At 34.0% G+C, this 24685-nt stretch overlaps 3 protein-coding genes across 3 annotated transcripts in view; 2 read left to right on the forward strand and 1 right to left on the reverse strand.

Annotated features, from left to right (window-relative positions):
• LOC126821807 (fas apoptotic inhibitory molecule 1) overlaps positions 1-1719 on the reverse strand; it is a 39633-nt gene extending 37914 nt beyond the window's left edge. The window contains exon 1 of the mRNA XM_050550308.2: positions 1668-1719. The gene's annotated coding sequence lies outside the window, so the exon portion shown is untranslated. The remainder of the gene's footprint in view (positions 1-1667) is intronic.
• LOC126821805 (beta-1,3-galactosyltransferase 1) lies at positions 910-24685 on the forward strand. The gene is made up of 3 exons (XM_050550305.2): positions 910-1004; positions 18097-18219; positions 18668-24685. The coding sequence occupies exons 2-3, from the start codon at positions 18188-18190 to the stop codon at positions 19665-19667; spliced, it is 1032 nt and encodes a 343-aa protein (XP_050406262.2). The 5' UTR covers positions 910-1004; positions 18097-18187; the 3' UTR covers positions 19668-24685.
• On the forward strand, positions 8556-10300 carry LOC130012904 (uncharacterized; the record flags this gene model as incomplete). The annotated part of the gene is made up of 1 exon (XM_056101019.1): positions 8556-10300. A coding segment is annotated over one exon (1614 nt), but the record flags the coding sequence as incomplete, so codon positions are not given.

Below are 24685 nucleotides of genomic sequence, written 5' to 3' on the forward strand. Positions count from 1 at the left end.
CACGAGAGGATGCAAATTGACGATCTTTATTATTATTATTTAGTATATATACCCGTCCACAATGCGAACATTCTCTCTTGTATTTGGGCTGTCTACATGCATGTTTGAATGTATGGGATGGTATAATCTATATTTATGTTAAAGAAATCGGAATAGTTAGTTAGTGTTAGTTGTATTTTACGTCCGCTTCCACCGAGGTGATATCGCAGACAATGACGTGTTATGTGTACAAGGTGCATTAATTTACAATGTGATTAGTGAGAAATATTAGGATGGTTAGGTTTTCATATATATGTACATAGGACAATAAACAACAGTAGGATAACATGTGCAAAGGACGAAACATACTTTTATATTTGTGATAAATGAAGCCACGAAATATCAAAGGCCTTAATCTTCCATGGCTTTGGAGGTGAATTAATTGATAATTTCAAGCCAATCATCAATTTGTATGGTTTCCACTGATCGTACGTGTGTAGAACGACTAATCACTAAAAAAAACCAACGGCAACAAATCACGAACGATAGAAGTATCAATTTCAAGCCAATCAACTTAGATCCGTTGATCGTGTAACTACTGATCACTAAAACAACAGCTAATCACGATAACAAGTATGTTTATTAATGACAAAACTCTAATCAAGTACATGATATACTTTTTCCTGTACTGACCAGTGATCAGGAACCAACTCACACCTCAGGAAGTAGATATAGTTTCGTTGTTAAGGCAAACATCAGTTTCGGACATGCTCAAGTGCCCAGGAGAAAACACACACCAGGAGTCAACTCAAACTATCACACCATAGAACTGTACGATCAATGATCACACCGCCTACAAATACGTTAGAATTTCTGCTCAGCTAGCTATAATTGGTAGCTCCTCCCCTTTTTGGTATTTCGCTAGGTGCGATATAGCATCAACCAGACTCTTCTGTCTGCCTTGTACTCTGTGGTTATGGTTTGTTTTAGCGAAATAGCTAGAGAAAAATATCAGTTTCAGATAGGTGAGTAATAATAGTCCTACTCTATGAGTAAGATTATTGATAGTGATATATGTTTATCCGATTGTTTTGTAAATAATTTTTAAATGAATATAATATAGACTATACGTCTAATTTTTTTGTAACCGACTTGACGGACACGGACAGACAATAACTTGAAAGATTATTTGTTACAGGCGGAGGGATATGACTAAAGAAACTGCACCCCGTCTCTTGCACTGCATATAGGGTACCAAAAGATAGGGGGATGGGGGAGGGGTCTTTTCCCCCGGCCTCTAGAAAATTTTGAAATTTGTCAATTCCGAGAATGCTGTTTAGAGCGCCTCTAGCATTCCAAATTTCAACATAAAACCCTATAAAATACATGATAATGAAAGAGACAAAAGCCTGATTATTCACAAATGAATAGACTAGTAAATAGGTTAAAAAAAACTTTCATCATTAGGGCATGGATGGTTCCACTACTGATGTCTTCCGCCTTACTCCAGCCACAGTAGTGGCTCGTCCTACAGGAGTTCCTTTGCGCAAGTTTTTTAGTGAAATCACTACAAAAAGGTTACTGGTCTATAGCTCCCTTAATTTACACATAAACTGACCCAAAACAGTACTGCACCTAGCTTAACATATAATAAATCAATTCCTATTGAAATAAAGGTGAAGCCTTACCGCATAATTATATGATTTGATGAAACCCAACTGCTACGCAAAATTTCAACCGGCTGGTGTCATGGCGGCTTGTGTAATACGTCATTACAAGAAACATCGCTATGCAAATGTAGAACGCATAACCATAAAGAAAAACTGTTCGGTAACTATTTTAGTGGTCCAGTCTTCAATATTTGTCATAGAATTACTTATTCCAATACAAACTGTAATGTGTTGACAATTGTGCGTTTGAACCTATTTGAACTTGCGTAAGGATTCTTAGACTGTATCAATTGTAACGTTAAACACACAGTTTAACGTTACAAGTATAGTAACTAGGGTATACATGTATACCCCAGAAAAGGGCAGGGTACCATTTGTATACCCTGGTACCCAGATTCCGACGCCCCTGAGCCTATATCTAAGCATTGTGACTGGCCGTTTTTGCTATAATAGTTCAAAAATAGTTTATGCAAAGTGAATATTGAAAATTTCATTCTGTGCGAAGTTATCAATGTTTGTAATTTTGACAAGATGTGTGCATTGAGTTGATTATTTATAATCGTAACATCGCTTCTCCATTTTTAATAATTAAATAACATCTATTAAGGCCTAAGGCAGATTTAGCTCTTGCATTGTCTGTTTAAGTTTGTTAGTGCCTTCATTACCAACAAAGCATAAAATGTAACAACCTTTTTGGACTTTTCGGATGACTTAGCTGCTGTGGGCGTATGTTTTGTTGGTTGGCAACCTATTTTTAAGACTTTTATCATCATTTGAGGGAATTTTAACCTCAATGAGTCTTGCAAACTACAATACTGTGAAAGTTGAATCACGAAAAGGAATATTATCAGTCAGTATAAGATATATGATGAATATAGAATTTGTCATTGTTTGGCATCCTCCGCAGACGATATAAACGGGATACGGTCAAAACAAGAAATGAAATGAAATGGGGTTTAACTTCCTACTGTTCTGCTCCTAAACTGGGCTAATGAAGACGGGCATACGCCATACAGTGTGGTATGAGGGAAATTTTGCCCGGGCAGCGGCACTACGGCCTACTCTTATATCGAATTCCAACTGTCAAGGGATCTTTTACGTGTACACCAATGTGTACACGGGACCTCGGTTTTTGATCCCATCCGAACGACTAGACAGCTATCCTTGTCAGGCCCTCCGTCCCGCATCACTGACAAGGGGAAACCACGCTGGAAAACGGTCAAAACAAGCCAGTGTCACATAATAATATAATTATCACTTAAATTTTTAGATTTTAAATTTCAAAAAAATGTTTTGATTAGGTTCTTATTGCTGTTGACAGTTCCTCACGTACTGGTTTCTTATTCAAAAATTATAAACACTTGATTCAGCTAATTATAGAACTGTATGTAGATACAGCAAGCAGTGGTTCTCAACCTTCTTTTGCCAACAGCACACCCTGGAACACATGAAAAAATACTAGTGGCACACCTGGCTTAATCTATATGAAAAACATTTTACAAAATAAAAACATGGCAAGTCATAGACAGCATACAACCGTAGACACAGACTAGTCATAGACACATAGAATGATCCAAACTAAATAAAAGAAAACATAGCTATGAACTTACTTAATTGCAGTGTTTCGAATTCCATGTGACAAATAGCAGGGTTCTTTACTAAAGTGAGAAATTTTCTTTTAGTGTGCTGTTCAAAATTTCACGGCACACTTAGCTAGGAATATCTCGCAGTACACCTGTGTGCTGTAGCACACTAGTTGAGAATCACTGAGATACAGTAAATAACAATCATAACAGACAATATCCAGAACTGTATAACCACAGAATTCTGTTTGTCTAAAGAAGTATAAAATCAAGAGTTGGCATAAGTCTAAGTGTAGCCTGTTATCTGTAGTACCTCTAACTTAACTTTTCTCCTTTGTGGGTCCACCTTCATATTTATATTCTTGATGGTGTTACCCCTAGATACTTATTTTACAATTAGAATAAACATAACAATTTAGAAGTAGATTAAAATACAAAGAAGATTATAGACATAGGAAGACATAAATCGTAAACTGTACATAAATTAAATTATTGCAATTAACACATACACTATCCCATTAAGTCTCATTCTTATTAGACTACATATTAAGAGGACTGTGCTCTAAGATGTCATATCAGTATTATAGAAACCCCAAATTAATTAAACCGTAGAAAGGTAGTTACGTATAAGGTCTTGACATTCTGTGGTGACATCATTAGCATGGATTAAGTGTGAGAAATTAGATATTGTCTGAAAAATACAAATAAGAAGCAATAATAATAAAAACTAGAACTGCGATGCAGTAATGACGGGTTTCACCGGTGCCACGTTACCCTAAACATATGTCACTTCCGGTACCAATGAAACCATTAAACAGGTTTCCACCTCATCATTGCACACATCAAATAAAATGGACGCCGAATCAACCAAATCCAGCAATATCAATTCATTTTATATATTTGTTACATGTAAGTGTACAGTACTTCCGGTGATAATGAAAATATTCAATTAGTTTTATGAAATCAGAAATGGCATAAGGCATCACATGGTGAAAATTTTATGTAAATCGAATAATAATTGCCACTTTTATAGACCAAAAACCTTAAAAAGTGACTTGTAGAAAACCGTCAATTCCTCTGCAACCATACAAGTTAGAAACCATTTTCTGGAATCTGTATGATCGTATGGGTTTATTCTATTTGTTGATTGGAATAAAATATCATAATTTTAAAAACATAACAACTCAGACTCATTTGAATAAAATATCTGTTTTGAAAGCTAAAAATACAGTTTTTGCCAAAATGACGTTACTTCCGGTGATAATGAAAATCTTAAATTGCTTGTATGAAATTGTAAATGGCATTAGGTATCACATAGTGAAAATTTCATGAAAATCGAATAATAATTGACACTTTTATGGACAAAAAACCTTGAAAAGTGACCTGTTGAAAATTACCTATTTCTCTACAACTGAACAAGTTAGAAACCATTTTGTGATACCTATATGATCGTATGGGTTCATTCTATTAGTTGATTAGAATCAAATATCAAAATATTAAACAAACAACAAATACGACTCATTTCAATAAATTATTTGTTTCTAAGGCTATAAATACAGTTTTTACCCAAATTTCGTCATTTCCGGTGACTAGACACAGATCCTTGCTAGGCCTTCCATACTTCACCACTGCCAACGGGGAACCACTTTGACCTCGGGTTTTCGTACCATCCAAACGACTAGACACTAATCCTTGCAAGGCCTTCCGTTCTGCAGCAAATGAGCCACGCTGGCCTCGTTTTGTCGTAACATACAAACGACTAGACAATGTTTCATAATTTAGTCATGTTCGCGTGGGTGGGTTGGCAGGGTTGATATGTACATGATAGTGACACGAGGAGGGGGGGGGAGCGGGGTGTACACAAATCACACAAATCAGAGCTTTGTAATACACGCATATACTTGATATACTAAATACACAAATGGCTGAATTTCGAGACATTTCTGGCACTCTTTTATCACAAAATGAGAACACTGCATTAATTTCTATATATCAATAAAATATGCCTCAGACCCATTGTTTATTTTTAAATTTGAATTAGACTCGTAACAAAATATATTTTCTGGCAACAAATAGCATATAAATAAAACTAGATTTACTTTCTGATTATTTTTTTTTAAATGAAATCATTCCAGGGCTTTTATTGACATTTCAGAAAATGTAGAGTTGGTCCCATGCACTTGAGGCCAAGGTCCTTGAAGTTGTACAGCTGCACCCGGTGACCGATATTTATTTAACGGGGAATAAGTGATAATTCATATTATAACAGTAAATAATTAAAATATCCCATAGGGATTATAATAATATGTATATCATGTAGGTGTGCATGTAGGTTAAAATTGTGACCTCTGTAAATAGGCCCGTTCCTTGCATTTAGTTTTAGAGTTAGGAGTGCTAAAATTGAGAGAGCGAAATGGGGTTGATCGACCACTCGACACAAACTAGGTCATTTCAGGACTAACGTATGGTTCAATTTTATTTCAATAATTCGCTTGCGCGTAGGGGTCTAGCAGTGGGGGGAAACCGGGTGATCCTGAAAAAATACACAGGTTGGACGGGTGACCTACTCCTTGTCACGTACGGAAAGATACCCCAGCAGTCAAAATAGGTCAAAATAGGCGATTTCGGTTTCTAGTGTCGATGCATCGTTACGGTCAGTTTAAAAAATTGTCTTTTAAGGATAATGTGTATAGTACCAATACCTATCACATACGGAAGAGGCGATAAAATCTCTTTGCATTTCCAATTTCAAAATTAATTAAAACCAATATTAAATTCCGAAAATCGTTTTTTTGCTAAAACTCTTTTCTTTTTAATGTGATCAAAATGGGGGTAAAGCACAGAGTCAGGGGTGGTAATGGGCGTATTGTGTCCTAATTTCATGGTTTTCGGACAATCGGTGCCGGTGTCACGGCGAAATTCCACTTTTTTCCCCTCATGGAAGCCGTAAATTGACGCAAGGAGTAGGGTCGCCTGTCCAACCTTGTGGGTTTTCTCCGGGTCCTCCGGTTTCCTCCCACTGCTAAAGACCCCTACGCGCAAGCGAATTATTGAAATAAAATTAAACCATATGTTGGTCCCGAAATGACCTAGTTTGTGTCGAGTGGACGTTAAACCCCATTTCTCTCTCTCTCTCTCTCCGTAAATTGACTTGAGGCCAGTGTCCTTTAAGTTGTACAGCGGCACCAGGTGACCGATATTTATTTAACGGGGAATAAGTGATAATTCATATTATAGCAGTAAATAATTAAAATATTTCATAGGGATTATAATAATATATCATGTCTGGGTATTTCAGGGTTAAAACCAATATTAAATTCCGAAAATCGTTTTTTTGCTAAAACTCTTTTTTTTTAATGGGATCAAAATGAGGGTAAAGCACAGAGTCCGGGGTGGTAATGGGCGTATTGTGTCCAAATTTCATGGTTTTCGGACAATCGGTGCCAGTGTCACGGCGAAATTCCACTTTTTTCCCCTCATGGAAGCCGTAAATTGACTTAGAAAAAAAAAACGACGAAAGGCAGGTGACAAGAACAAACGACTTGAACGAATGCAGGTATCACCTTGAAATTTTCAGGGTGCCTAGGTACCAACGTGAAAAGTTGCTCGCCGGAATTTAGTACTCATGGTACCGTTGGTTCCTGTGTAGCGCATGCGCGAAATCAAAACCAGCTAAACTCGAAAACAACCTTGTCGGCACGGAAAACATCAAAGGAGAAATTCAAATTTTTGAAATATTCAAATACCAAACATTCGACCATGATCCAGGCTATCCTCAAATGTATTAATTTCGGTAATAGGAGACAGATTCTCTAAGCCACGACCAATTGTGTATGTTTTCAAGCCCATAAATGTGGATTTTTCACTAATTTTCATTTTCATTTCAAAATGGCGTCCATCAGTTGACCTAAATCAAAATTCTAAACCGATAGATTTTTAGGCTTTCCTTCAAGCATTCAGAAAATGTAACTCTTATGTCTTTAAGTAAAATATTGCAAAAGCCGTATGGACTTTTCACATTTTGAGATGGTGGCACTTCCGGTTTGCTCGACAAACTCCATATTTTGTGTACTCATCAGTACTGTCTTAGCTAGTACAGAAAAAAAATTTCAAGGCAATCTGACCTATATTTCGTCGATTTTTTTGAAAACTTTGATCCTTAATTTCACCAAGGGGAGATAATTTAGAAAATTTCCAAGGACATCATTGAAGTCGCATTGGCAAGATCTACTAACATTCTAAATATCACGAAAATCGCACAACTATTAAAGAAGTTGTCAAATTGGTAATAACTTCCGGTTCGAAATGACAGCGACGAATTTTCGAAATGCCAAAATCCGAAATTGCAGATTTGAAGTAAATGTTTCAAGATACTCAAAGAAAAAAGAATTAGTAAAATAGGTCAAATAGTCACAGAGTTACAGCATTGTAGGTCAAATGCATTCCTTCGTAAAATTCGGTGATTTCGGATTCGTAAAACGTTTTGAAAATATATTTAATCAACAGCCACCACCCATTTTTGGGGGGATAGGTAAAAGTTTCAGAACGATCCTATGGTTAGATTCTGAGAAATCCGATTTGTGGACAAAACACAAAAAAAAAATAACAATAATAATCTTAACAGAAACAATAAGCTTTCATATGTAATATGAAAGCTTAATAATAATAAGAATAATTTTAACAAAAACAATAGTGTTTCACACAAGCTACGCAGTGTGAAACCCTAATTACAAAATACCTACATTTTTTACACCTGTATTTTTTACCTATCGATATGATAAATAGAATCTGCTACGTACAAACATTAGTTCATGTGAATCGTATAACAAGATGGCTGCCTGAGGGTAGTACTGTGTCTTGGTGGTGACTAATATGTTGATTTTCTAACATTGTGCTTTAAGTACTGGATTTATTTTTGGTATACTACTTCTTAAGGACTATAACTTTGGATAGCAGAAATTGGAGTTTTAAAATTTTTAGTATTTTTTGTGATATAGACAGTTTTAGTTTTAAATGTCATTTTAAGTGAACACTAATTATGATCACCTACACAAAACAACAACTTTCATCCCTGAACTGTAATCAAATCCTCAGTAAGACTGAATTGTTTAGTGAGTTCCCTGAGTTAAAACCTAACCAAAGTTTATATCTCACACCAAGAGTAAGAATCACCTATAAAACTAAAAGACAGAGAAACAATAGAGGAGTTAACCTGACCAATTTGACACAAGTGAAATTTCAGTCATCTCAAAATGTTAAATGCGACAATATAAATACGAAAAACCTGATTTATGTTGAAAGGCAGAAGACAAATAATTCCTTCAAATGTGAAATTAAATTCCAAGTATGTCTATTTAATGCAAGGTCAGTTAGGAATAAATCTCAGGAACTTAACCAATATGTTTGTGACAACAATTTGGACATTTTTGCTATAACAGAAACATGGTTATCAGCAAATGCAGACACTGCTTCAATCACCGATCTTGTACCAAATGGATATTCCATCTTTCATCAGCCAAGACCAACACGCGGAGGAGGGGTTGCTCTGATTTTCAAGTCCAGTCTTGGTGTTACAGTTCAGAAACCGATTAAGTTTACAACTTTTGAATATCTTCACACAATAATATCTGTTATGAACGAAAGATTATCTGTTATTGTCATTTATCGTCCACCTAGCAGAGATGCTGAAACTGTCTCGAACTTTTTTAGTGAATTTCCCAGTGTTTTAGACAAACTTGCATGTTCGGGCAATAGACTTCTACTTCTTGGAGATTTTAATTTTCACCTGCAGGATCTTACCGATACAAACGCTGTTCGATTTAATGACTTACTTAGAGCATATTCCCTTTGTCAGCATGTTTCAGTTCCCACACATAATCGTGGTAATATTTTGGATTTAGTTATATCTAGAGACTGTGAAAATCTTATTCATAACGTAAGTGTTTCGAATAATCTCATCTCTGATCATTTTCCAGTTAATTTTAATCTGAGTATTCGGAAGCCTCCACTTCAAACTAAAACACTCACTTTTAGAAACTTCAAGAAACTTGATAAAGGGTGTTTTATTAATGAACTTCAGAATGCTAATTATTTCTCAATTTCTCAACTCGAAGATGTCAATGAAAAAGCCAGTGCTTATAATAGTATAATAGTAGATGTTCTTGATCAAATTCTACCACTCAAGTCCAAAACTATTACTATCCGACCAAATAATGCTTGGTTTACTGATGAGTTACTTGAACTAAAAAAGTCGAAAACTAAGGCAGAGAAAACTTGGTATAAGACCAAACTTCATGTTCATAAGGAAATCTTTAAATCTAAGAAGAATGAACTCAACTATAAAATAAAAGAGTGCAAGAAATCATATTTTTCTAATAGTATTGAAAACAGTAAAAATAAGCAACGTGAATTATTTAAAATATCAAAATCTCTTCTTGATCATACACATGGTCAAACAATTCTACCAGAATCTGATAATCAATTTGAACTTGCATGTAAATTTTCAAACTATTTTTCAGAGAAAATTCAAAGAATCCGCTCGGAATTAAAACCAACGCTATTAGCAGGCGGTGAAAATCACAATTGCGATTCTCAAATCCCTCCGACTTTGTGCAGGTTTCAGACTGTCAGTGAGAATGATATTAAAAAATTAGTGAAAGAATCTTCTAAAACCACTTGTTCTTTGGACCCAATTCCATCCAAATTCATAGTGGATAATCTTAATGTGTTTTCTCCGGTTATTACCGATATCATCAATTCTGCTATAAGTGAAAATTGTGTCCCTGATGTATTTAAGCATGCCATTGTTTTTCCTTTAATCAAAAAGCCCAGTCTTGACATAAATCTTGAAAGAAACTACAGACCAGTATCTAATTTAAGTTTTATATCGAAGCTTTTAGAACGTTGTATTTCAAAACAGTTAGTGTCCCATATATAAGTGATCATGATTTATTGGAAAAGTTCCAAAGCGCCTACAGAAAATACCATAGCACTGAAACAGCTCTCATACGTGTACACAATGACATCAACTTATCTGTAGATAAGAGTGAATGTGTTCTACTTGTACTACTGGACTTAACAGCAGCTTTCGACACTGTTGACCATCTTATACTCCTAAATCGACTACATAATGTGTTTGGAATCAAAGAAAATGCTCTTGAACTTATTACTTCGTATCTAACAAACCGAGATCAAACAGTTATAGTTGGTGATCACGCTTCACCCAAAAACATTCTTTCTTGTGGCGTTCCGCAAGGATCAGTTCTGGGACCGATACTGTTTAGTCTTTATACTTCACCTCTTGGAGACATAGTATGTAAACATGGGCTGTGTTTTCAATTATACGCTAACGATACTCAGATTTATCTATCATTCAAACCCTCTGTTGACAATCATCTCATTTTTTCAAAGTCAAAACTGGAACAGTGCATAGATGACATTAAAAATTGGATGACTTCAAACTTTCTTAAATTAAACGATGACAAAACTGAATATCTACAAATTGGTTCTAAAAATGTGCTTAGTAAAGTTGACTCTGATCCTTCAATTCGTGTGTGTAAAACTGATATATCTCCATCACTAACTGCAAGAAACATAGGAGCCATCTTTGACTCACATTTTACAATGGAAAATCATGTTAATAATATTTGTAAGAATGGCTATTATAATCTGCGCAATATCAGCAGAATACGTAAATATTTATCTGTTGATGCTACTAGAACTTTAATTCAATCTCTTGTGATTTCACGTCTTGATTGTTTGAACTCCTTGTTAACTGGTCTACCGGATAAGCTAATTTCAAAACTACAAAAACTGCAAAATTCCGCAGCACGTCTGGTTACTGGTGTAGGTTATCATGAGCACATAACTCCAATTCTTTACACCCTTCATTGGCTTCCTGTATCATTCAGAATTGATTTTAAAATATTGTTAATTACATACAAATGTCTCAATGGTTTTGCACCCCCATACTTATCTGAATTGATACAAATCCGCACTTCGGTGAGAAACACAAGATCCTCTAATGACGATTTACAGTTAGTACAACCTCTAGCCAGACTAGCATCCTATGGCGAGAGGGCCTTTTCATTTTATGCACCGTTAATTTGGAATAAATTACCTTATCTTATTCGGAAATCACCTTCCATCATTACATTCAAATCGCATTTGAAAACTCATTTATTCAAACAGGCTTTTTACTAATTTTACACATTTGACTGTTTTATGGGTAGTTTTAAAAAAATTTATGTCATTTTTACATTGTCTCTCTCTTCTTACTTTTTTATTTAGGAACTTCTTTTTTATTATAAATTGAATTTTTAGGAACTTCTTTTTATTATAAATTGTATTTTACTTTGTTATTGTTAAGCGCATCTGAACACTTTGGTGAAAGATGCGCTATATAAATGTATTAAATAATAATAAATAATAATACTTATTAAAAGCTCAATCACGTAAACATTAGTTCAAAATGAAAACATCAATAAGAACAGCTGGTGGTGACATTATATTATAATCAATAACAACAGGTTGAATACAATTTAATGTCACTGATTGAATTTCACTTTGAACAGTTTTGTACGCCCACATTTTCATGTGGATGTATATTGTCGTCGTCCCTTGTCCGTCCGTCCACAGTTGTTTGTGAACACTCTACAGGTCACAATTTTTATCCGATTTCAATGAAACTTGAAATATAGGTACACCTGTTTATCACCTTAAGATCTCGGTTCCTTTCGATATTGGCATGTATCGGACTGTAACTTCATGGATTATGGCCCTTGATTGTACGAAAAATCACGTTTTTAGCTTGTGAACAATTTTTATCCGATTTGGTTTAAAAACTTGAATATTCGCGCATATTGGACCATAACTTCCTGAATTATGGCCCCTGATTGTACGAAAAATCAGGTTTTTAGCTTGTGAACCCCATAGAGGTCACAATTTTTATCCGATTTAAAAAAAACGTTACAATATATCACTGTTACACTCTAAGGATGGTTGAGTTCGAATTTCGTAAAAATCGGAACCGAAACTGACAAACAAAATGGCCGCCCCTTGTTCTCAAATAGGTTCAAAATATTGTGTATCAGGGTTGTGGACCCTCTGGAGGTCACAATTTTCATCTGATTTTTCGACTTTTTTCGATTTTCAGTACCTTTTTATACACCCACATAGAAATGTGGACGTATATTGCCGTCTGTCGGTCCGTCCGTCCGTCCGTCCATCCATCCATCATCCACAATTTCTTGTGAACGCTCTAACGCCAAAAGTTATTATCCAGTTGTTTTAAAATTGATATATCTTGTTTGCATTATTAGTGAGATGAAAAAGCCTATTTAATTGCAATAATTTCCGTTTTTATATGCCCACATGGAAATGTGGATCGTATATTGCTGTCGCTCCCGTCCGTCCATCTTCACAATTTCTTGTAAACACTCTACAGACTACATTTATCAACCGATTGTTTTGAAATTAATATATGTTGTTTGCATTAGTGAGGTGAAGAAGCCTTTTTAATTTCAATAACTTCCGTTAATTTCTTCTGGAGTTATGGCCCTTGTTTCACTTTGTTGCACCTTTTGAACGCTCTAACGACAAAAGTTATCAACCGATCTGTATGAAATTTATATGCATTATTTAAATTAGTAAAACAAAGAAGCCTATTGAATTTCAGCAATTTCCGTTTATTACATCTAGAGTTATGGCCCTTGTTTCACTTTGTTGAATCTTGTGAACGCTCTAATGACAAAAGTTATCAACCGATCTGTTTGAAATTAATATGCATCATTTAAATTAGTGAAATGAAGAATCCTATTGAATTTCAGCAATTTCCGTTAATTACGCCGTGAGTTATGGCCCTTGTTTCACTTTGTTGTACCTTGTAATGCTCTAAGTCTAATGACAAAAGTTATTACCCGATCTGTATGAAATTTATATGTATCATTTAAATTAGTAAAACGAACAAGCCTATTGAGTTTCAGTTATCATCTAAATTAGTGAAATGAAGACGAACAAGCCTATTGAATGTCAGCAATTTCCGTCAACTACGTCTAGAGTTATGGCCCTTGATTTACGTTGTTGAACTTTGTGAACTTTCGAACAACAAAAGTTATCATCCGATCTGTATGAAATTTATATGCATTATTTGAATTAGTAAAACGAAAAAAGCCTGTCGAATTTGAACAATTTGTGTAGATTGCTTTTAGAGTTACTGCCCTTGTTTTAGTTTTTAGAACCTTGTGAACCTTCAAACAACGAAAATTATTATAATGTCATCTGTATGAAATTGTCTATTAAATTCCCCTAATAATTACCTACAAAAGAATAAATATGTGACGACCCTTGTCGACTGCCGGGCGATTTAGCTGCTGTGGGCATGTTTTGTTGCCTGGCAACCTATCTTTTACATCTAGAGTTATGGCCCTTGTTTCACTTTGTTGAACCTTGTGAATGCTCTAATGCCAAAAGTTAGCATCAGAGCTTTGTGAAGTTTATATGCAATAATTAAATTAGGGAAACGAAGAATCATATTGAATTTCAGCAATTTCCGGTTATTACTTCTAGAGTTATGGCCCTTGTTTCACTTTGTTTAACCTTGTGAACGCCAAAAGTTATCATCCTATCTTTCTGAAATTTATATGCATTATTTAAATTAGTGAAACGAAGAAACCGATTGAATTTCAGCAATTTCCGTTTATTATGTCTAGAGTTATGGCCCTTGTTTCACTTTATTGAACCTTGTGAACGCTCTAATGCCACAAGTTATTACCCAATCTTTGTTAAATTTATATGCATGATTTAAATTAGTAAAACAAATTTAATTTCAATAACTTCTGTTTATTAGTACGTCTAAGAGTTATGGCCATTGTTTCACTTTATTGAACATTGTGAACACTCGAACATCAAAAATTATCTGCCGATCTGTATGAAATTTGCATGCGTCATTTAAATTAGTAAAGAGAAGAATCCTATTGAATTTCAGCTATTTCCATTTATTACTTCTAGAGTTATGGCCCTTATTTCACTTTGTTCAACCTTGTTAATGCTCGATTGATGAAAGTTATCATCCAATATGTATGAAATTTATATGCATCATTTAAATTTGTGAAACAGAGGTCAATTGAATTTCAGCAACTTCCGTCAATAATTTTCTAGAGTTATGGCGGTTGTAAACCTTGTGACAAAAGTGATCGTCTAATCTGTATGAATTTTATATGTATTATTTAAATTAGTAAAACGAAAAAAGCCTGTCAAATTTCAACAATTTCTGTAGATTACTTCCAGAGTTGAGACCCTTGTTTCAGTTTGTAGAACCTTGTGGACCCTCAAACGGCAAAAATTATAATCTGATCTGTACGGAACTGTCTTTTAAAAGCCCTCAATTACCTACAAAGGGATAAATATGCGACAACCCTTGTCGACCGCTCAGACGATTTAGCTGCTGTGGGCGTATGTTTTGTTGCCTGGCAACCTATCTTTAACTATTATAGTGAGAACTACCAGCTCTTTATCTAATCTCGTCAAAATTATAAGATAGAAGTTAACAGTAAAACAAAACCACAACAAATATTTTTCATGTAGTATTCTATAAATTAAAGGTCACCGGAAAAGGTTCATAATTTTTTTAAATAATGCAAGTAATTATGTCAACATATCCTTTCCATAAGTATAACATGAACCCGAATGTCAATATTACCTGCAACAGGTAAATTTCAACATTAGTAATTTCTGCCATTCTCCGTGGGCAGTCGTAACTTTCTGTAAATAATCAATCTGTGACGTCATTTTAGTGCCGAAGGACTAAAATGACGTCACGGATTGCTTATTGACGGAAAGTTACGACTACCCACGGAAAACGGCGGAAATTACTAATGTTGAAATTTACCTTCTGCAGGCAATATTGGCATTCGGGTTCGGGTTAAACTTATGGAAAGGATATGTTGACATAATTACTTGCATTATTTAAAAAAAAATTGATTCAAAACACGTTGACTGACATTCAATAGTCAGACTCGACAATTCCCTGAGATTTTTTACCTTCGCAGCATAAGGTCTTGTGAGAATTAAATTCGGAGATTCGCATGAATTTATAGCCCTGAATAAGTCTCAATACTTAAACTTTAAAAAGGTGCTAATTTGCTAATATTTGGTCCCTAGAAATAGACACAAATGAGTAGCAACGCATATAATGTAATTTGAATGTATATAAACTGATTTTTATTCAATCATTTCTGTTTTTACTCTAATTTCAAATCAGTTCGGCAAAATATGACAGAAGTCTCAATCAATTGGCAATCACCAGTATCTGGTTATATTAGTCTACTGGTCATGCTCACCAGATAAAAATATGACATCACCGTTTGACATGACTTGTGGAATATGTCTAGCCTCGTTCTTTGAGTCCCTTGTTACAAATGGCGATAACAATGACTGTGGATTTGACTTCTTTATTTCTGCAATGCAGGAACAAACATCACACAGGAACATAACATATAAAAGATTGTACTCATTATGGCCATCTTCTTAATTCACATCTGCTTCCATTTTCACATGCCCTTGTTCTGTCTTGAAAAGCAGTCTCCGGTCTACAGTCTCTCGATAAGCTTGCCTCTCGGTAAGCCTGTCTCTCTCTGTCAGAGTTATGCTTGTACCAGAGAAGATCAATTATAATAGTCATGGTGTTATCAAAAACCTTATAGTATTTAACAGGTATTCACAAGTTATAATACATATACATTAGTAGGCTTCATTTAACGGACAATCATATAATATTATCTACATGTAATAATATGAGGAGATAGTGACTAATTAACCAACTTAGTTATTAGATGTCTGATACACCTGCCTGTATATGGTATACCATTGTCTTACACACATTATGGTACACGAATCCCAATGGTAAAATGTTTATTTTGTCTTAAAAGTTAAAGGAACTAAATGGCTAATATGTGGGACCTAGAAATTGACAACACATATAATAATGTATTATGAATGTATATAAACTATATAAAGTTTTATTTTGTCTTAAATATTGGATATCAGAAGTCCATCTTTTCCCAGTAAAATCATAACATCAATGTTGATTTAAATTGACAAATAATTTGTATTTTCAATGTGGAAGACTTTGAATGATATTGAGTTAGAGACTGACATTAGCTATAATTTTAAGTTTTGTGGTGAATAATTAAGTAAAAAATAAAGTTTTAACTGCCTGTCTCACCTGAATCATATAATTATCCACTAATAATGTACAAACTAATTATTGAAACGACCATGCGTTTCTTTTCTTGCATCTCTTTGCCGGGGCTAATAAATCAAAACTATACTATTGAGAAGTGACAATATTAATATTATGCAAACATTTAAAATGGAAATAAGAATGTCACAAACAAATTGCACTTTTTGGTCCACCTTACCTTGTTTTTCTTCTCAAAAAAATCCTAAGAAAAAAGCAAAAATTTTGTTTGCCTCCTTCCACCATGCAAGAATTGACTTTGTTCAGAAAAGTTAACTGCTGCTGAGGCTGTGGTTGTATGGTTTATGATGGCATAATTTCATTACACCCAATACCTTGCACAAGTTCATTGATGAATATTTTCTGCTTAGGCTAAAAAGAGACAAGCAAAATGATTTGTTGTGACTTTGGAACACAATAACTCGACTTCTAATTTAGGTAGATTGTTTAAACTTTTGATAGATGTTCATGAGCTGAATGTCTTGACCAAATTTCATGACAAGCCTTTTCCGATAAGGCTAAGCCTACTTAAAGAAATTGATTGATTGAGACTTTGGAACGCGTTAACTTTGATTCTGATTGGTAAGAGTGATGTTTCATTACATAATGTACGTACATCAATAACTTAACTAAGTTCGATAATGAGCATTTTCTGCTTAAGCTGAGCAAGAACATTGAGTAGTTTGATTGTGAATTATGCATTTAGGAGTGGGTGGATTCGGCCCTATGGCTGTCTATTGTGGCCAAAAATCGTATTGCAATATATTGTGACAAAAAGTATTGCAATACTTTGATAAAGTCAGGGTTTATCACAAAGCACTTTTTTATTTTGAATAATTTTATTGTTTTTACTACAAATTTGGTCTGAAACACTTATTTTTTTTACTTTTACTGCAATGTCTATAAAAAATAATATGACTGATTATGTAAATAAACATTTCTTTTTATGTGTTTTTACAACTTAGATCTTGTTTTTGCAGGCTTATTGTTTACTGCAAAGCCTAAATAATATGATTGATTATGAAGTCTTTATAAACAGTCTAGCTAACATTTGAATATAAAATAAAAGTAGAAAAATATCAATACAACCAAAATGTATCGATACAGTGAATCACAGACGATCGTATTGCAATAGCAATATAGCAATATTTTTTTTACAGCCCTATAGCAATATTTTTTTTTACAGCCCTATTCGGGGCCCCATTATCAGTTAATTTGTTTTGCCTATCTCTGTTTTTAAAATAGCCTATCTATGCCTCTGTGATTTGGGTCAATCTGGTAATCATGTTTCAGGTATGTCCACTACATGAAAATTACACTGGCTAACTTCTTTATGTGTTCATTTGGTTGGAAGCCAGTGTGAAGTATAATCATTTGTAAAAATTAGTAAACAAGCCAACTCCTGCTCAATCCATCAAAACAAAAATATGATATAGATAGCCTATGCCATTACTAATCAAAGTATTACATTGGAGACGAGGAAGTGTCAAGTTACTGGGAAAATGGTGGAATGTGTAAAATTCAGAAGAAAAGAGCTGACCTAAAAATATAAATATTGAAGTGAAGTCTCAATTTAACTCTAGAAATACTGAATGATTTATAGATTATCTTCATGTTTACTTTTCAGGTGGGTCTATTGACTGGTACAGTTTGATAGCATAATAAAGACAGATATTGGATGGCACTTGATATAAGACCTATTGTCACCTGTATTAAAGATGATTGGCAGTATTGGCCAGAAAGACAGCTGGTAATGTATCTTTTTTTTTACATTCCTTTTAAATAAGCTTATAACAACTAACACCTCATGCAAATTAGGATAAAACCCCACCTGCTTTCCAGGTCATTATTGAGTATGCCCAGGTTTTTCCCTGGAAAACATGAATTTTGTTTACACAGTTAAAGACAACATGTTTCGATTTCATTTCTTTCACTTTCACTGATCATTAAAAATATAATTGACCCAAATTTATTAAGTATTGAAATTTTTAATTCTATTATAGCTTTCATTACCACATGTATTATAAACAAAACTATCAAGGTATAAAGCATAAAAATTAAAATAATTCTCATTCACTTCTTTCATTTGGAAAAATTGTAAGTACATGTATAGTATCTAACACTAAGTGATTGTTTACATAAATGTAGGGTAATTAATTTTAATGGGTGTTCCTTAATGGTTTCTCTTTGGATTTCAGGTTAAAGCGTGTTTGCTGTGCTTTGCCTCGCTTTTCGCTGGTTTGGCATTGTTTAAGTGGTGTATTTATCTTGTGTTTGGTTATAAATGGCATTTTATACCTACAGAACACTTTATCACTGACAAGACACCACCCAGGCATAAAAACTGGAAAACCCGAACGGACAGACATTTCCACAGCAAATACGATAGAGACAATTGTCAATCCACATAATTATTCTTATATTTTAAATCAGCCAGGGGCATGTCATGCAAACACAGTACTAATCATGATTGTTTGTACAAGTATGAAAAATTTGCAAGAACGTGAAGCCATCAGGAATACCTGGGGGGCAGTGGGAAGGGGTACCAAGTCCAATATAACGGTACTGTTTTTGATTGGAAGTGGTGGTTCAGAAGATCTTCAAAAACAAATTTTCAATGAAAGCAATCATTATAAGGATATCATTCAAGAAAGTTTTACAGACAGTTACAGGAATTTGAGTATCAAATCACAGGCTATGCTTAAATGGATTAACTCATTTTGTTTAACAGCCAAATACGCTTTAAAAACAGACGACGATATGTATGTTAATGTTGTTAATTTACTAAGAGCATTAAAAAAACAGACCCTTGAAAAATTTATTTTGGGCTATGTATTTGTTAATGCACCTCCAAATCAAAATAAGAAATCAAAATGGTACACCCCTCATAAAGATTTTTCTGAAAAAACATATCCAAGATATACTTCCGGAACAGCATATTCCATGAGCGTAAAAGCTGTTCCTGATCTTTATAAGGCATCACAAATGATAAAACTCTTTTGGTTGGAAGATATTTATATAACGGGACTGTGTGCAAGAAGAGCTAAAATCCCACAAATAAATGATTGGGGTTTTCATTATACCAAGCCAGCAACTACTGGTTGTGCCTACAGAAATACTATTACAGGCCATCAAAATACCATACAAGAAATGTATAAAATTCATAAAGAATTACTTGACCCCAAACTTAAATGTTGATTTTGGTTGTTCTTGTTTTGTTGTATCGTTTAAATCATAGTCACCAAATTATCATTCAAATTTAAATTGAGATAAATTTTTACTTGTGGATGGATGTCTGTTCTGCATTATCTATACAAATATTTGTAAGTGTCGTTTGTTTGTCTGTTCAGGGTTGGCGGCTACACTAGAGATGTCCCGAGGTTGAAATCTGACATAGGCCTGGTGGCGCTGCACATCCGGTTTCAGAGTTATACTACTTTCAGTACCGGGCACAACCTGTGCAGCACCAGACCATCCGCTAGTGTGTTAAAAAATCGATGCAGTAAATTGACTATTTATTTTATTTTTCATGTTCTTTTACTGTACACATATTGTTCTATAATAGTCATAAAACACACGCAAAGATAAAAGTTTACAAATACATGTAGTTCATGTATATTCTCTAGTCCTATATGTGGAAATTTTTAAAGGACTTCCTATATTTTTCTGTGGAAATGGGCATTTATGGGTAAGCTTACTCTTCCAGACACCTGTTACCACTGTTTGTCGTATATTTTGTACACGAGGAGCAGTCCATTTGCTGATTACACTATTTTGTTTGAATACACTATTTTGCCTGTAACGTTTTTTAGGACTTTGAATTCTGTCTTATGGTTTGGATTGTTCGTACTTGGTTTTATTTTATTGATAAAACACATGTTAAGATAAATGTTTACAAATAGTTCATTTATATTCCCTAGTCTAAATATTTTATTTTATTTTTCTTGAAGTTACTTATTTTAAAGGATTTTGTATATTTTACGGAGAAAAATTGACATTAAATTTGCGAGTGCATGCATATCATTTATATTATTATCGAAGATATATCTGATTATATGAATCATTTACCTATAGTCTAAGCATTCATTTTACCAATAGGTCATTATGTAAATATTAAATTAAGCCACTTTGATTTTAAAAAAATTGGTGTCTCAATTCTTTAGCTCGCTTTTACATGTACTTTCTTATAAGTCTTTTATATAGGATGATGATGCATTAATTGTATGTTGAACATGACTGATATAATATGTTCTACCTACCTACTCATTCTATCTTTAACTCACTCTATTTAAACAGGTTAATTTAAAACAAACATTGATGTCTATAGATTTAGATGTAAATATATATTTATATATATATAATATACATAAAGGAACAAAAATGTGACTGATGACAGCAAAATGACCAAAAATTCAAAATTGAGTTATATATGTCATCTTAATGAGAACGTCATAGCTGTCTAATGAACCCAAAGTCATTGCTCTACCTTACTCCATCGTCAAGATACGAGAGTCCAGAAACGCCTATTTTGAGAAAACTTTGTTTAAAGATTATTTTCAAAATCTCTGTTATGCATGTCAAAAGTCATGGTTAAAAATGCCAAACTAACACTAAACTTGACACAATTATTAAGAACATAAGATTTCAACATTACACACGTAATTTCAATAAAGGTCACAAAAATAATCCAAAACGAGATCGTTCCATTGTTGAACACTGGCCGATGCAGACAAATTAAAAGCTGTCAAACCGTTGATATATTTCGCGACGGTTTGCTCTTTCGAAAAAAAGCACCATTTAAACAAGGGAGGTTTGTTTACTAAAACTATGCAATTTTTTTTAAAAAATGACTACAGTTTTAATTCATAACTTTATAATTTTCTGTCTGTTGACGAAAACACGAAAGGCAGCCGTCATCTTGTTTGAGATGACGTTGCGATAGACGGGTCACGTCATTGACATCACCGGGTCATGACTTCCAGGAGGTCACATAGCAACAAGGCGGATTTGTTTACTATTTTAAAGCTGCTATTGGCTGAGTAGTGGTGTTGAATATTATAATGTGTACTATAAATAGAAAGAGAGGATTTCGCTGGCTGTTTTGGTATAGGTTACATGCAGGGCTTCCTTCGGCAAAATGGCTACATTTTCCAGCAAAATTGGTCAATTATGGCTTTCTTTCAAGTAACCTACTTGGAGGAAACTACTGTTTTAAACTAGCCTACTGTTTACTAATTGCTACATATCGACGTTTTCTTGCTAGTAAAGTGTGGCGGGCTGAATTTTAACATGATAAAGTATTCGAAAATGATCAAAACCAAATTTTGAAAATTTTTGCACTCGGACACAAATTGGCGCATAATTAGAAATCTACTTGTGCGACCCATGACTCATTTTGCTATCATGGGTCAAAAATGTATGTATTGGTGCCCACTAGAATGGAAATCGGTGCTTCCACTTCAAAATTATGTCAAGCAGTAAACCTCAGATTAGCAAGATATACCTAAACTGGCTAAACATAGATATACATAAGTAATTAATGGTGTCCCTGAGTTGATCAAGTAAGGTTAGGTTGAAGTCAAGACTTCCACTTCATTTCGCAGCCAGTAAGATTGTCTTTCAAAGAATATAATATTTAGCTTTATCCCAATTTTAATATATATATTTTTGATTGTTTTTACACACAAGATATTAAAAAACCTGTATATATGGTACAGAAATTTTATTTTTATCTAATGTTATATTCAAGATATATGAGGTAGGAAGTGTAATCATCTGTTTACTTATGTACATGTACATATATTTAACAGCTATTGATCATGATCAAAAGCATTGGGATTAATATTCTGTGATATAAGCAGACCACTAGTCTTTTCCCAGTCAGATTTGTTATTAGTCGACATATTATATTATATTATATTATATGCTACTGTTGGAAATTTAGTGGGGTGCGGGGGGAAGCAGGGATTGTTTAGTAATTTATGTCAAAGGTTCATGTTTATTTCAAATAGATTTGATTTGCAGTTGAACCAGTTTTCGAGAAAAGCTTTGTTTTTGGCAAAGAGTCTATATGTTTGATTTAAAGATGCATTATGTAAAAGTTAGATAAAGAGCTTAAGTGGTGGACACATTAGCCGAATTATTCGGCCAAATCAATCGGCACTGAATTTATTCGGCTGAATTGGTGTACACACTAGGCGAATGCTTCGCACGATTCACCAGTCGATTGCATCATCTTTCACGTCACATGATTAAACATGGCAGTGTCTATGTCTTCAAATAATCACATGACTTCTCTATATGAGAGGATGATTAGTGGTGAGTGGCTAATGAATTCTACAATCGGGCGAAGGATTCGGCGAAGGATTTGGCGAAGCAGACACACCAGGCGAATATATCAAACATGTTTGATTCGGGCGAATCATTCGGTCTGAGAGAAATTTGGTTTAATGACTGGACACGCTAGGCAAATGTCGACGCCGATGGCGATAGATTCGGCCGAATCATTTGGCTAATGTGTCCACTGCTTTACCATTCTTGCTATAATAATTCCAAAATTTTATACAAATTACTTTATTCTTAAGTGAAGTTACCACTGTTTGAAGTTTTGACAAGATGTGACATAGATTGTTAATTATTGTCACGGCACTTGTTGTTCTGAAGTTAAGAATGAATGTTGTAATTTTAACATGTATATAACATTAAAGAAACATTCCTTTGTATCTGATTATTCAGTTATAACTGGCTCCAAAATATGCCCTAATTAGAGTCACATACTATGTACCAACATATGCCAAACTAATGGAACATGCATGACCAAATTAAACAGCTGTATTCTGTTCAGGTTAATCAGGGAAACAATAGTTTAAGTTTTTCTAAATGGATGAGAGTGATAAAGCTTGGCATATAGTTTGCATTACGGTACTTCAATACCTTGACTAAATTCAATCATGAGCATTTGTTACTTAGGCTAAATAGAGATAAGAAATTTAATTAGTTGGAACTTTGGACTGAGTTTGAATGATGCATTGATGAGCATTTTCAACTTCTGCTCAGCAGAGGTGAGCAAATTGATTTGCAATTGCTTTGGAACACAATTAAGGGGGACTGATGAAATGTATAGTTTTCATGTCAATACCTTGAGTAAATTCAATAGTTTAAGCAGAGTGATAATTATAAGTAAGTTGATTGTTAGATGGTTTATAAAAGCATAAATTTGCAATTACAGTAACCAATAAGTGCCATCTGTTCATTTTGGGGCAGTGATCACCAGTCCCACTGTTGGCGTTTGAATACTTGGATGTGCTTAAGTAGCAAAGTCTCTAACTCAGTATCATTCAATAAAGTCTTTGACATTGAAAACACAAATTATTTGTCAATTTAAATCAACATTGATTTTGTGATCTTACTGGGAAAAGATGGGCTTCTGATATACAATATTTAAAGTAGCCAAGTTTCTAGAGATTGCCATTCGATTGAAACTTCTGCTGAATTTCGCCAAACATAACTGATTAGAAATAACAATAAAAGACAAACGATTGTGTTCTAGGTCCCAAATATTAGCAATTTAGCCCCTTAAAGACAAAATAAACATTTTACCATTGGTCACAAATCGTGTACCATAATGCGTTTCAGAGCCATTTGTAACAAGGGACTCGAAGAACGAGGCTGGACGTATTCCACAAGTCAGGTCAAATGGTGACAGCATATTCTTATCTGGAGAGCATGCGCAATAAATACTATCTGTGTAGACTAGACGCTAGAGATTGCCATTTGATTGAGACTACTGACGTATTTCGTCAAACATAACTTATTATAAATTACAGTAAAAACAGTTTATATACATTCATATTACATTATTATATGCTTTGCGACGTATTTGAGTCAATTTCTAGGTCTCAAATATTAGTGTTTTAGCTCTTAGCACACAATTGTGTGCCAATTTTCAAATTTTCATTTTGTCTTAAATATTAGATATCAGAAGCCCATCTTTTCACAGTAAGATAACATCAATTTTGATTTGAATTGACCAATAAGACTGTGGATGATATTGAGTTAATTGGAGCAATAACTGACAATGCTGATAGTAAAAGGAAGAAGCCTAGTCATTTCTGTTAATTAGTGTGGTACTTGGGGATGAATATGTTATATAATGTATTTATGAATTAAAATGTACATGTATATATTAAACATAAATTAAAACTCAATTTTAAACA

This window comes from Patella vulgata, chromosome 5 (genome assembly GCF_932274485.2).
Source record: "Patella vulgata chromosome 5, xgPatVulg1.2, whole genome shotgun sequence".
Taxonomy (NCBI): domain Eukaryota; kingdom Metazoa; phylum Mollusca; class Gastropoda; family Patellidae; genus Patella; species Patella vulgata.

Coding starts and splice junctions, on each gene's coding strand:
- LOC126821805 (XM_050550305.2), top strand. CDS start 18,188: ATGATTGGCAGTATTGGCCAGAAAGACAGCTG. Junction 18,220..18,667: donor ATTGGCCAGAAAGACAGCTG/GTAATGTATCTT, acceptor TTTGGATTTCAG/GTTAAAGCGTGTTTGCTGTG.